Below are 13228 nucleotides of genomic sequence, written 5' to 3'. Positions count from 1 at the left end.
TTAAAAATGTCCTTCACACCAAGCTAACGAAGTGTTTGAAATCATGGTGGTGTGTCTCTTCCATGCGCACAGAAGAAACACACCATTGAAGACGTTTGGTGTAATTGTCACGGAGACGTGTCTCGGAGAAAGCAGAAATACGTTTGCGGAAGCCCACGCCAAACATGCACACAAGGAACCTCTTAAGAGATGACAAAGGCAGAGTTGTTGATTTGAAACTTGCCAGAACCAGCATTCTTGTTTATCTCCCGCCTCGAATCTTTCTAAATGAGACAAATGAAGGCGAGCCTGGTCCAATGAACAAACTAAACGGTTCAAACTGAGCCGGTGAGCACTGTTATTCTGCAGCATCCATTGTCTTCCTCTAGTAATTAGGGAGGAAATGAGCAACTGGAAATCAGGAAATGAAGTATTGTAAAAAGCTCCCTGGCAAAATACAAAGTGTGTGTTTTCATGTGATGTTTCTGGTTATAATTAGCAAACGCTCTCGACAGACGCCGAAATTAGCGCCATAGTCTTCCCGCTGCAGCATGATCCATGCTATTTAAAGTTGTTGAGGGTAGCGGAGTGATGCCTCAGAAGTGTGCTCGCTGTGCAATAAAGATGACTCGAGGTACAGGGGTCAGCTAGGAACACTGGGCTCTGAGAGACACTGATATTAGGCAGCAGTGCCATTTCTTTCATCCAGTTGTTGTGACATGTGGCCTTCATGCCTGCTAAGATGACCAAAACCAAATCTCTGGCCTTGCTCTCATTTTCCCAGCTGGCGTTTCAGCGCCACACACACACAAATGCCTGTATGCCACTCCAACTTTGTCCTTTATTCCTATCAAATGACTCTTTGCAACCTTTAGAGTGGAATATATCCAGTTTTGTTTTTTTTCTTTAAATGCAGCCTCAGGCCTCCAGTGCCTCGTTATCCGATATTGACATTAGCCTTATTGGAGGTAATATCGCTGAGTGATATCCCGAATCATAAACCCGCTGTTTCTATGAGAGTGCTGGAGCAGAATATATAAGCTGTATGTAATTAAACTACTGAATGTACATATGTCTGTGTGATAGCAGCCTTGAGCCGGAGTGTGTTCCACAATGAGCTTATCTCTGCAGCCACCAAGCAGGTTTCTGTTGCCATGCCGCCACTCAGTCGCACTCAATCATCCTAAGGTCTATAAAAAGATGTGGGTATCCTGAGAGACGTGAATCTTGCCTTAGCTTTCACTCTCGCTGTTTTTTTTTTCTCCCCATTTCATCTCACAGCACTTGGTTCTTCCCGACTCCTCGCCCTCCCCCCCTTTTCTCTCTCACTCCTAACCCTCTTCCCCTCTACCTCTCTTTGCTTTCACCTTTTCCTCTCCTCTCGGCCTCCTCTCCTCCTCTCCTCTCTCCTACAAGAGGTCCCAGCGGTGATCATGAAGGTGTCGATAGCAGGGGAAATCCTCGCAGGGGTGTCTGTAGCCTTCTCCCATTGATCCTTCTGTGCCACAGCTTTGGTTTTGTGGAGCGCAGCACAGACACATTCTAGAGAGTGAAATATCCTGTTATTTATGTCTGTTAGTATTCCTTTTCAAGCCATTCTGCTCAAAATGTGCTCCTCCTATCATAGGATGCGGTTTAATATTTGTACATTTGTCATGGGAAAGGAAAGGTCTGTTATTGCCACGGCAGAGTGTGACGTCTTTGCTGGTTTCTGGCGAGTTATTGTGCAATCCTCCCCTGCCAGCCTTACCATAGCCAAAGATGGCGTGTAGTTCTAAAATACCATGTTCCAAAAAAATTCAAATTTAACCTGTGATTTCATTCAGAAGAGGGGGGGGGGGGATCACTCAAATGCTGTGTTCCCAAGGGCCTCTTCCTCCTCTCGCCAGAGCTTGCTGACTCTCACTGTGGAACTGGGGTTTCCTAATTACTAGTTTTCAGCAGTTTCAGTGTCTCTCTCGCTCTTGCTCTCCCTCTCTCTACCTGAGATGCTTCTGTTGTGTGTTTTAGACTTTGCTATTCACCACCTGCCTAGCACAATCATGTGAGAGGCAGCAGTGTTCCGGGAAAGGGGGCATTGTTTCTGTGCGCCAGAGGTTTCGGAGGAAAACATCCGTCACGTGTAGTTCATGCCTTCTCATCGCCTTGTTTAATATACCTGTGTTATGATGTGGTTGAGGTGGGAGGGAGGAGGGAGTGTCATGGCAACAGCCTTCCGCTTCCACCTGTATGAGGTTGTAGTGACACGTCCTCTGATGTGCTGAGTATGCAAAGCCGTCACTTTAAATTGGCTGAATTTATTCCTCTGACGAATGACGAGTAGCGGCATGTAGCTAACCTCTCGTCTCTCCGGGGCTTCTTCAGGATGAATGTTTCTCACACTACCGTTTCGCCCCGGCAGATCCCGCACCTCTCCGAAGGTGTTCGCATCCACGGAGAGAAGGTCACGGAGGCGCTGAGGCCTTTCCACGACCGCTTGGAGGCCTGCTTCAAGCAACTGCGGGAGAAGGTGGAGAAGCAGTACGGGGTAAAAACCCTGGTAAGAGCTTTTGCTTGTTTTCTGTTACATGATAAGTGCTTTGTAGCTCAGTGTGGTCCGTCCCACCAGGAACTAATGGAATCTGAAGCTGTTACTTTTATTTCTTCTGTTGTGTTTGGCTAAAGGAGTTCGAGGAAATGGATGATTTTCTCATACCTCTCAGACGTCCTCTCTTCCTCCTGTTCCTTTGTTGTTGTTTCCACATCTCATGTTTTACTTTTTCAGATACAAGATAGATGCAACTGCTTGGTTCATGGTGCCAACGCATCCTTGAAATCTAGAAAGTTTTTTTTATTTAAGGGGGCGGGGGGGGGGGGGGATGAAAGGCCTTGAAACTTTTTGCAAGTGGACATGAACTGACGTGGTCTGTCATCACTGTGTCACATCTTCAAGCTTCTCTCTCTGTTTAATTGTTGTCGGTGAGCTTCTGTAAAGCCTGCTAGTTCTCATGATGAAAGTTCTCAGTGTTGTAACACTAATTAACCTTGATCCGTGTCTCAAACTGTGCCGTGTCGGGTCTGTGAATTTGAGGGAATTGTGCCGGGAAAGTCCTTGGATTTGATGTTGAAGGTGGTGTGGAAGCCCTGTGTGTTATCTGAACATGTTCAACCTTTTGTATTTCATAAGGTTGAAAATAATGAACACATGATGACGCAAGCCGCAGAAAAACATCATTCCATCATTTGTTACGAGGCGTGGTTTGTTTTGCCTGCTTTGCTTAAAAGTTACAGGAAACGAGATTCAGGATGTTTTTTTCCATATTTATTTGAAGGATAGCGTGTGATGTGTTGTGCAAAGCATTTAAAGATACTGACAAATGTGTTCCCTATTTTGATCTCACTTCCTGTGGTAATAGGTGTATGAACCAGGACATAAAGATGATGCAATAAGTAAACAATCAACATAAATAAGAGATAAATCAACTGCATTTGATGTCATTTCAAAGAGCAGATGTCATAATTAACAGATACTTTATTAAGCTACTGATTCATTCCTGTACAGTAAGTCCTCCAAATGAACTGAGAACTTGTATGTCATACTTGCTTTTACTTTTAGCTGAAGTCGGCGTGTTTGCAGTGGGATGCTGCCGGGGACCACATCCCATCTCTCTCCTCCTCTACAGATTTAATTGTTGCTCGGCCAAGCTTTTTCCCGTAATCTTGCCTGGGGTAAAGGCGTCCTCGCTCAATGTACAGGGAGCGGGCGGTGACCTCTCCAACGAGAGAAAAGCCATCACTTTCTAGGCTGTTGTAATACGTTTACCACTCGACTCCACTCGAAAGGACTCTTTAAAATACAGAAGTGTTCATTGTTAAAGATTCTTTTACTCGTTTTTAGTTGTTTTTTTTACAGAAGTACAGAAAAAATAGTGGCGCCAGAGTTCTATTTTTCTCTCCCCGTGAAATGATGTGTGATTGTGTTGCTGCAGGATTAGGAATGGCCTTCACCCTTCACAGGTTCCCCATATCTCCACCGTACACAGAAACAAAAATGCACAGAGGACTTCAAAGCAGTCAGGGACTTTTAAGCTACATTCTTCTCTGTCTTTCTCTTCCTCTGCGGTGTCAGCCGGCAGGTGACGAACGGAGGGGGCTTCGTCCTCACTCCATGGTGCGCTCCTTCACCATGCCCTCCTCCCAGAGGCCGCTGTCAGTGGCTTCAGTCAACTCCATCTCCTCTGACAACTCCCCCTCCAGGCCCGGCTCAGATGGGTAACACCGAGTTTACAGTTCTTCCGGGCATAAAATACCTCGCGTCCTCCTTGGCTTTTTGGTCATCCCATTTTTTGGATTACCGTCTTATAATAATCCCTGTCGTCGTTATCTCGATAAGTCTCAGGCCCCATATTTAACATCGTAGAAAGATTCATTTTATTTCAAACCTAAGAGGATTCCTGAGGATGTGCTGATGCAGTTTCTCATCAATTAACTATGCCTTTTTGTGAAGTTCATGTGGACTGTGTACCTGGCACAGACCATACCAACTTCACGAATCAAACATTTATGCTGTTAACTATTCCCGTTTGGCTGTTTGATCTTTATTTCAGTTTTGCCCTGGAGCCTCTCCTGCCAAAGAAGCTGCACACCAAGTCTCAGGACAAGCTGGACCGCGATGAGTCCGAGAGGGAGCGCAAAGAGAAGAAGAAGGAGAAGAGGAACAGCAAGCACCAGGAGATCTTTGACAAAGAGATGAAGACCACCGAGATCCCTCTGCAGCACGCTGAAGCCGTCATACTGTCGGAGACGGTACTGAAAAACGTGACCTGTACAAGGAATTCACCGATGTGTTACTTTCTCTCTCTTCCTTTTGTTTGTCCACTTTGTATTCTCCTGCTCCTCTCTTGTACTCTATCTGACGCAATGACAAGCTACTGTTGGTGTTCATGGTTCACAAAAGAAGAAAGCAGGGGTGATGTTAAATGCAGGGAAGTGGGAGGATTTGATATGTGCACAACTACAGGCACGTATTGGCACAAAGTGGTCTGGACTGGCAGCTGCCTTGAAACAAAACTGTGTGCATGTGACCAGTGGAAACTCTACATGTCCTGACAACATGGAAGTTTATTTTGAAAAGGCACAGTGTAATGAATGGAAACTGGCACTTCCAAAGCTGGCGCTAGACGGGTAACTAGAGTGTCATAGTTTGAAACATAAGGGCCCCTGACCAAGCATCTGTAATTGATGAGTTGTTAGTGAGAATATGTTGTTTGTTTAGTGCCGCCATCCGGCCACGACCGTTCTTTTACAAGAATAATCCAAATCTAACGGGCAGTTTACAACATGCTGAGCACAATCATGCTGCCATAAATAAGTCGTAGATCACCGTAACATTTGCTTTGCATATTCATGGGATTCTCACCGGCTAACGGCTTTAAGATAAGGGTACGAATGGGATCCAAAAGAGGCCCCTGGCAGTGGTGGAGCCGTCTGCCTTGTGATAGCAGCCTCTTGCCTCAGGGGTAAAGAGCGGAGCACCTCGGGGTCTCTGGTGGTTAACAAGCAGTTGGAGCATATAGTAGTTTTAGTTGAAGTTATCATCTGGAACGCACAAATCGAGAAAATTGCTTTTTCATCCTGAATGTCAGTTTTGTGTTTTAGTGTTCGGGGGGAGGGGGGAGCGTTGCATCCCTGTATGAAGTGTGTTAACATTTCCAGCGTCTCCCTTGTGGCTGAGTTTGAGTTTGGCCAATGACAAAGATGTTTGTTAATGTAGCCCACAGTGTGGAGGAGCCCCGAGGACACATCTTTTCACATTCAAATTCCTGCCGTAATAAAGGTGGGACAATGATTTGTAACCACAAATAAGATATTGCAACCCAATGAGCACATTTATCCAAATGGTTTCTCCTTTAGGAACACAAATAGTCGACTCAATATGCGTGTGGATTCACACACAGAGGAGTCACAGAGGAGTTGTGAAAGTAATTTTCTCCCGAAAAGGATATTTTATTCATCTTCTGTTCTATTTCGCCATGGATTCGACTCATTTGACAGATAATACATTTTGTTCTCAGTTCTGTTTCTTATTGACTTGTGGAATTTAAGTTGTTTCACTCTGTTGCGACTCGTTCCCTGATGGTCTCTACGTCTTGTTTTTGTTTGTGCCTGATCACACAGATCAGCCCGCTGCGGCCTCAGAGACCAAGGAGTCAAGTTCTCAGCCAGATTGGGGGAGACCGGCGGCTCTCCGTGTCCCCTGGACCCCCTTCTTCTTCTTCCTCAAACTCCTCCTCGCCGGGACCCCCGCCCATCACACCCAGGAGCAAACTCTCCTTTAGCCTGCACAGTATGAGCAATCCTACTTTATTCTCACTCCCAGTCACACACACACACACACACACACACTCAACAAGAGGTTGTATCATCTCTGTAGGTCCTTTCTGCCTCCCTCTGACTTTGTTTTACATCTTGCATCACTGTTACCACATGCTGTAGTACACAACGATTCTCAGTTTGATTTAAAACATGGCACTGTGACGCATGTTAGCATGCGTCACAGTGCATGCCCGTGCACTGTAGTTTGATGATGAATTTGAGCTGATGGGCGCCCTCTTGCACAGGTTTGGAGCTGAACGGGATGGGCTGTTCTGACAAAGGTGAAACCCCGCCTCCGCTGCCAGTGAAAGGCAGCAATGCTGATTACGGCAACCTGCTAGATAATCAAGACCTGACGAGTCCCTCGACACCTCCTCCTCCCCCGCCACATCAAAGGGTAGGTGTTTTAATTAGCTCTGAGACGAGCTCCTTAATGATGCACGGCACTTATAATGAAGCAAGAGGCCGCTACACACACTTGAAGTCCGGGTCAATCTCCTCCACTGTCCCCTGCCCCAGTACTTCCTGTGCTGATGTGCGTGTGTGTTCATGCATGTTTCACACTCTCATGTGTGCGTCAGTTAGCAGCAAGGGCCCACGCAGGCCTGTCCATCCCGCTGTTATTTATAAGTGTCGTCCCCCCCCCCCCCCCCCCCCCAGCCTGTCTGGTGCTCAGAAGTGATTGATTGGATGATTACTTTACCTCTCGCATCCATCAGAGGCTCTCCCGCTGTTACTCAGCGGCTCGTCTCTCCACGTTTACCGACGTCTACGCCAGCCGTCCTCTCGCCCCACCACCGCGTTAACGAATCGTATTCATCCACTGTCCCGGCCCGCGGACAAGTAGTCCGACGAAGCCTCTGCAGACAATGTGGCAGCGGGTGGACAGTAGTGTAGGGAGAGCAGATGTTCAGAGGCTGTGTGACAGCCGCTCTTCATTTACAGTCCCCGATGGAAGCAGAGGTGAGGTCATTGAGGAGCATTGATCCTGCTCTGTTGTTTCTTAGGTGTCTTAGGAAGGGCATATAAGTGGACAGAAAAGCCCCACTCTGTAATTTGACTCCATAAATATGGGAGCGATGGCAGCTTTAAGTGCAAAGAGTTTTGAATTCGTGGAAATTGTCTTTATATGAGAAAATGGTGAATTCAAGGTTACTGTTTTGTCTATTTGCAGCACATTCCACCTCCTCTGCCCAGCAAGACTCCTCCTCCACCTCCTCCTAAGACCACCAGGAAACAGGCCTCCATCGATTCAGGAATTGTACAGTGAACAAAGGACCCAACGACACACTGACAGCGCATCAAAAACAACAGTTGCCGCTCCCACCGAAAAAGCAGCTGTTTTTACCCACACATTCCTCGCTCCCTGTCCCAGCTTGACAAGATGAATACCTCACTGCAGCACGCCCCTTCTTATCATGCTTTTTTTTTTTCCCCTTCCATTTCTTCCTATCTTGTTTTGCCTACAGTTTGGCAGCAGGGAGCATGTTGCATAGATGACTAGTCACTGAATTCATTGATGCCGTCTACGCCCGACACCGTGCCACTTCAAAACTTTATCGCGACATAGTGTTCAGACAGATACGCTTGGACCAACAGCTTTCCAATAATGGCCCCACTCTCAAGTCTATGGGAGCACGTAGCTCATTAAATAATCTCTTTTACTCATATTTCCACTATGTACAGAGGTTTGTACATATGATTTTATTTTATTTCAGGTTTTGTATGTGATTTGATCGTGCTTATTTTGTATTAACGTATCATTATATTAAGTGGCATTTATATGAAACAAAAAAAAGGGCTTGTAGGTTTTGAATTGACGGGGACTTTACCGAGTTGGTATATGACAACCTATCCTGGATTTTATTGGTTACATTTTGGAGTGCACATACAACTAACTCCTATCGCATTATCATTGTTCACACCTTGTCCTAGAGTGCTGTAACCTTGGTTTTCAGTAACATTGACTTTTCTCAATTCACTACTGACATGACTTCCGAATAAAACTTTCAATTGTATGTATTTTTAAAAGAAAAATGTCCGCCTCATTATTTTTGTCTGCAGCGAGAGATGCTGGAGATAGATGCGAGTGCGTTTCTACATTTCTCAAATCCAAGACAAGCCGTACACGTTTCCTCGCTGCTACACTCGGTAACAAAGCTTTCTGCCTGCTTGATTGACAGCCATCACAAGCATGCAAGCCGCATCGTTATCAACACGGGAGTTTCATACCGGGACGTGTTACGCCACGGAATGACTTCTATCTAGGCTGGTGCAATCTCATCTACATAATGTGTCTGCGCACCATGCCATCGTTTCTCTATTTCAAAGCTGGAAGTGCGAATCTGGAATGTGGCCCATATTTGAAATATAGTTTCGTAGCATCGATGAGCCAACAAAAGCCACAGGTGCCAGCTATACCCTTCCTTTATTCTGTTTTTATAGAAACTGCTGAAGTTTATCCTTCAATGTCTATATTAAATACGGTGGTTTCTTCACTCTGGAGTGTAGAAACACTCCATGTGAATAAATTCATCATTATTTATGGTTTTGTTTAATTCCGTTGTTTGGAAATTATAGATTGGGTGTCATGGCATTCCCTTCAGAGATGCACAGGCTGACAAGTTTGTTCTCAGCTTTCTATGCTTGATGGGATTAATGTATTTTGACTCCAAATGAATGATTGGAGTTTGAACCATGAACTCAGTGTAGCATTATCTGTTGTGCAGCAGCTTAAAATTGAATTACTCTTTAATTAGTTTAGTAATATGTGCATCACTTTGGGTGTGAGTGGAATAACGACTCATATAAAGTTCAGTGATAATTTTGGCAGGGACGACGTTTTTATATATAATCTTATTCATAATGCCTTTCTATACTGTATGTCTAAGTGAGGTGTTTTAGATACTTTAAACTATCACACAATCAATTTTAATAAGTGTAAGGAAATCCTTTGATTCTCACCCTTCCCATATTCAGAAAACTAAATGGACATATATAGTGAGGGTTGGGGGGAAATTGATACAACATAGTATCGCAATGTCTTCCGTGGGAAGAGGCCAAGTTTTGATCTCTATTATCGAAACTATTAATTTTGGGATTTTTGGTCATGGGTGAAGTCAGGACTTTGGAGACTGTAAATTACAGTGTAATACAAACGGTCGGGTGCATGATGCAACATTAATGACAAGCTTCTGTGACAGTGTTGGTAAGTCTGTCTGCTTGACTGAAAAAAACATTTTTCCGCAATGGAAATGTGGGCGAGATGAACCAAGTGACAACTTGATCTTATTGGATGAAATAGATGTTGACAGACTGCAAAATATCTAAAATAGCAATAACATGGCATTGTGGCTTAAGTGTCGTGATAATATCGTATGGTGGGGCCTCTGGTGATTCCCATCCCTTAATACTTTTCCAGCTGTCATTCATGCTCCAGTGGCTAAAAATCCTCATTTGTGTTTGTGTGCGTCGTAAAACCAGTTTGTGGGACACTTTTGAAGTATGTTTGAAGGTGTTTCATATTCCTCTGCTCTCTTATTCTGCTGACACTTTGTGAGTGGGTGTCCGCCTGAGGAGAAATGCTCAAACTGTAGCATCTGTTGTTTGAAGGTGTTTTGTTTTTTTTAACCTTTGAAAAAGTTGGGGTTTATAAAGCTCTCTTTTCCTAATGAGGAACACTGAATGACATCTTTTCCCTCTGAGTTTTATTTGGGAGAAGCAGTCAGAAGAGACAACTTGTAATACTGTGCCTCATGGGTGTTATCTTGTCAGATTATAAAATGTCTCATTGCTATGTTGGTAATCAAGACATGGGTTTCTTAATTGTTCATCAACAAAACAAATACTAATTTAACTGATGTATATAATTCTTTTAAGTGGCTAGAATGAATAAGGAAGGTGGTGAAGCTTATACCATTATGATACTCCATTTTGTTTCCGGTCATGCAACCAGTACCAGTCACCCGAGCTCCATCCGTAAACTCATCTAATCCTGATGACGCGTCATTGTTGTGTAGATGCTGCCACTGCTGAATGCGAGGGACAGTATGTGCCCATTTGACCATGTCTGTCGAGAATGATACATTGTTCTGCAAACACCGCAGTTTGTTTGCAATAAAAATGCAAGTTTTACTATCGCACCGATGTTATTTGCTCTCACGGTTTCCTTCTTTAGTTTTTAACTACCTGACTCTAAGGACCATGACCCTTGCTTCTGTGCAGTACCATACTCTGGTTACAATAACAAAAACATGAAGTTGTTCATTAAAGCCTTTTTCCTCTGCGCTAATGCGCTTTCGACCAACCACTTCAACATCAAACTGTTAGGATTCGCGGTTTCAATTGATTCGATGTAAAAAGCTACGGGAGTGTCAAAGGTGCCACGTGAGAAGAATGAATGAGCATTAATGGCCACTAACTTAACAACCACTCCTAATTGCCGATCAATGGCTACAAGCCAAAGCATAGAATGTTGGCCACTCCACTGCTAAACAACATGAAGACAGTTAACAGGCAGCCCATTATACGGCTCAGAGACTAATGATTAAAGCAAACATGTTCTGCATACAGTGCCAATAAAAAGCATTCACCTGCTCCTTTGACCTTTTTTTTTTTCCAGGAACCTGAAACTGAAGCATGCTGAATCCAGTCACAATAAATGTCACAGCTGTAAATCTGCGTTGAGCAGGCCTGTGGATACTCTGGTGGAGCTACAGGGTTCTATGCCGGAGGTTTGAAACACTGCATACAAAAACTGTTGCTCAATGGTTTTACCAAAACAGCAGTTTTATGAAACAGTGGCAAAGAGGGGAGAAAAAAAAAGACATGGCCCGTGGGGATGCCTGGTAGTGGCAGGATCTTGCAGTGGGGGTATTTGTGAAGGTACAGGGAACTTAAATGTGCAAAAAACCCTGGGGGGACACCTGCTGCAAGTGTGATTTGGAAGATTTATTTTCCTGCAAGAAAATGGCTGCAAAGACAAAGCTACGACTACAGGACAACAGTCCTAATGTCCTGAAGTAACAACGTCAAAGCCCAGACCTCAGTCCAATATATCTTTGGCAACAATAAACCTTATGGAAGACTTAACAGTTTAACCAGTTTTGCAAAGAAAATGGAGGAAAAGTGCAGTTGTCCAGGTGTACAAAGCTAATACAGATCTGCATAAACTAAAGGATGCAATTGCTGGCAAAAGCCGGACCTCTACTAAACATTGATTTGAGGCGGGTGAATCCGTATGCAATCGATCCCCTTAGTATTTATGTTGGAACATAATTTAGATCAATTTTACGAATTTTTTTTCACTCTGGCATTAAAGTTTTCGGATAATGAGTGTCAAAGCAGTTAAATCCACAGAGATGTAAAGTTGTAAAACATTAAAACTTTCAAAAGTCCAAAGGGGTGTCCAATCATTTCTTTTTTTTTTTATAGTCACTATTAACTTCTTATTGGATCTCAATGATAAGCACGTCAGGTGAGGTGGGAATAAAAGGTTTCACCAGTGGCATAATTCACTTATCAAGAATATCCCCAGTGCACACTCAATATGTTGCCTTGCAATTGAAAAGGGATAAAGGGTGAGGCATTTCAGCATTGGCAATATTACATAGTTAACTGGCAGCTATTTCAATAGACTCTTAGTGATTTGTGCTCAGGCATTATGCCTCTCTCTCCTCAAAGCACAGGGAAATGCATTGCTTAATTGAGAGGATTTCCAGAGGCTTTGTGGGGGGGAGCTGTGAGCATGCTCCTTCTCTCTAGGAGAAATGTATTTACAGCGCTTTCTATCCCCATCTCATTTGGCATTTCAGCCTGGAATAGTGTGCATGTTTTCCTTCCTCCTTGACACACTTTAATTAACTGGGAGCTACAAATGTCTCTTTCGCATAATGAAAGAGGACAATATTAACATAAATCGACAGTCTTGCATGTATCCAATCATGGCTGTCTAGGGGATTTTCATTGGCTATTTTCCAAATTCAGACTCACTACTACTAGTAATGGACATGGTTCGTGGTTGCTATAGTATACTGTTAATTGGACATACATTCATAGAATATGTTGTATTTTAGGAGTTAGCAGTTCTGCCACACGTTTTTATTCGGGCTGTGTTATTGGCTGTTGCTTCAATGACAACAGAAAAGTATAAAAAATACTAATGTAGGTTATATGAGTTCAGTATGAATGTATCTTCAAAAGCTTTCTCAGTGAACATTTTCAGGCAAAACTTTAGAGTCTAAAGTCATGCTAGCAGGTCTGAGATGCTGTGCACAACTGTGCTTTCAGCTAAATGCTAATGTCAGCACGCTACCATGCTCACACTGGAAATGCTAACATGCTGTTGTTAAGCAGGTATAATGTTTACCATGTCCACATCTTAGTTTAGTGTGTTAGCATGCTAAAATGTCTCATTTAGCAGTCAACACAAAGTATAGATGAGGCTGAAGCAAATATTGAAAGTATTTAGTCATAAATAAAGTAACAGGTCTGCAGAGCGGTGCAGGAAACCTAAAACCCAGAAATGAGTTAGCACGTTAGCACCTCCGGTTCTCTCGTCTCAAAGTCAATGGCTTAATGGTTTGGGTTTTTTGTTAGATGCCTGAAATAAGGTCTGTGGTTAAAACAAGCTTAAGAAACTTTAATGTTTTCTTCTAAGATATATGTCCTCTCGTGAATTTTTGAGGTTTTTTTTACGTGTCTTGAAAAAGGCGGTTGCTAACAAGTGGCTAAATGAGAATACAAAACATCACTTCGTCTAACAGTCCCCTATTACCTGGTTGTGTGTTGTTTGTTTTCTGGTGGCTTAGGTTACATACTCTGTAAATATGTGTTAAAAAATGATTATCTTAAACTTGAGATATGAGCAACTTGTGATCCCTATCATTAAACTTAT

The 13228-nt window shown here is 43.5% G+C and overlaps 1 protein-coding gene across 1 annotated transcript in view; it reads left to right on the top strand.

Moving 5' to 3' along the window:
- The window catches only part of dock1 (dedicator of cytokinesis 1), a 155582-nt gene extending 147256 nt beyond the window's left edge, over window positions 1-8326 (top strand). The window contains exons 47-52 of the mRNA XM_079292770.1: window positions 2381-2518; window positions 4088-4230; window positions 4566-4764; window positions 6136-6304; window positions 6579-6730; window positions 7508-8326. Of these exons, the coding sequence (XP_079148896.1) occupies window positions 2381-2518; window positions 4088-4230; window positions 4566-4764; window positions 6136-6304; window positions 6579-6730; window positions 7508-7603 (897 nt within the window). The 3' untranslated portion in view covers window positions 7604-8326. The remainder of the gene's footprint in view (window positions 1-2380; window positions 2519-4087; window positions 4231-4565; window positions 4765-6135; window positions 6305-6578; window positions 6731-7507) is intronic.
- Window positions 8327-13228: the final 4902 nt, after the last annotated feature.

Source organism: Melanostigma gelatinosum (genome assembly GCF_949748355.1).
Source record: "Melanostigma gelatinosum genome assembly, chromosome: 21".
Classification (NCBI taxonomy): Eukaryota; Metazoa; Chordata; class Actinopteri; order Perciformes; family Zoarcidae; genus Melanostigma; species Melanostigma gelatinosum.
The sequence above is the reverse complement of the archived record's forward strand: the minus strand, read 5'-3'. Positions and strand labels throughout refer to the sequence as shown.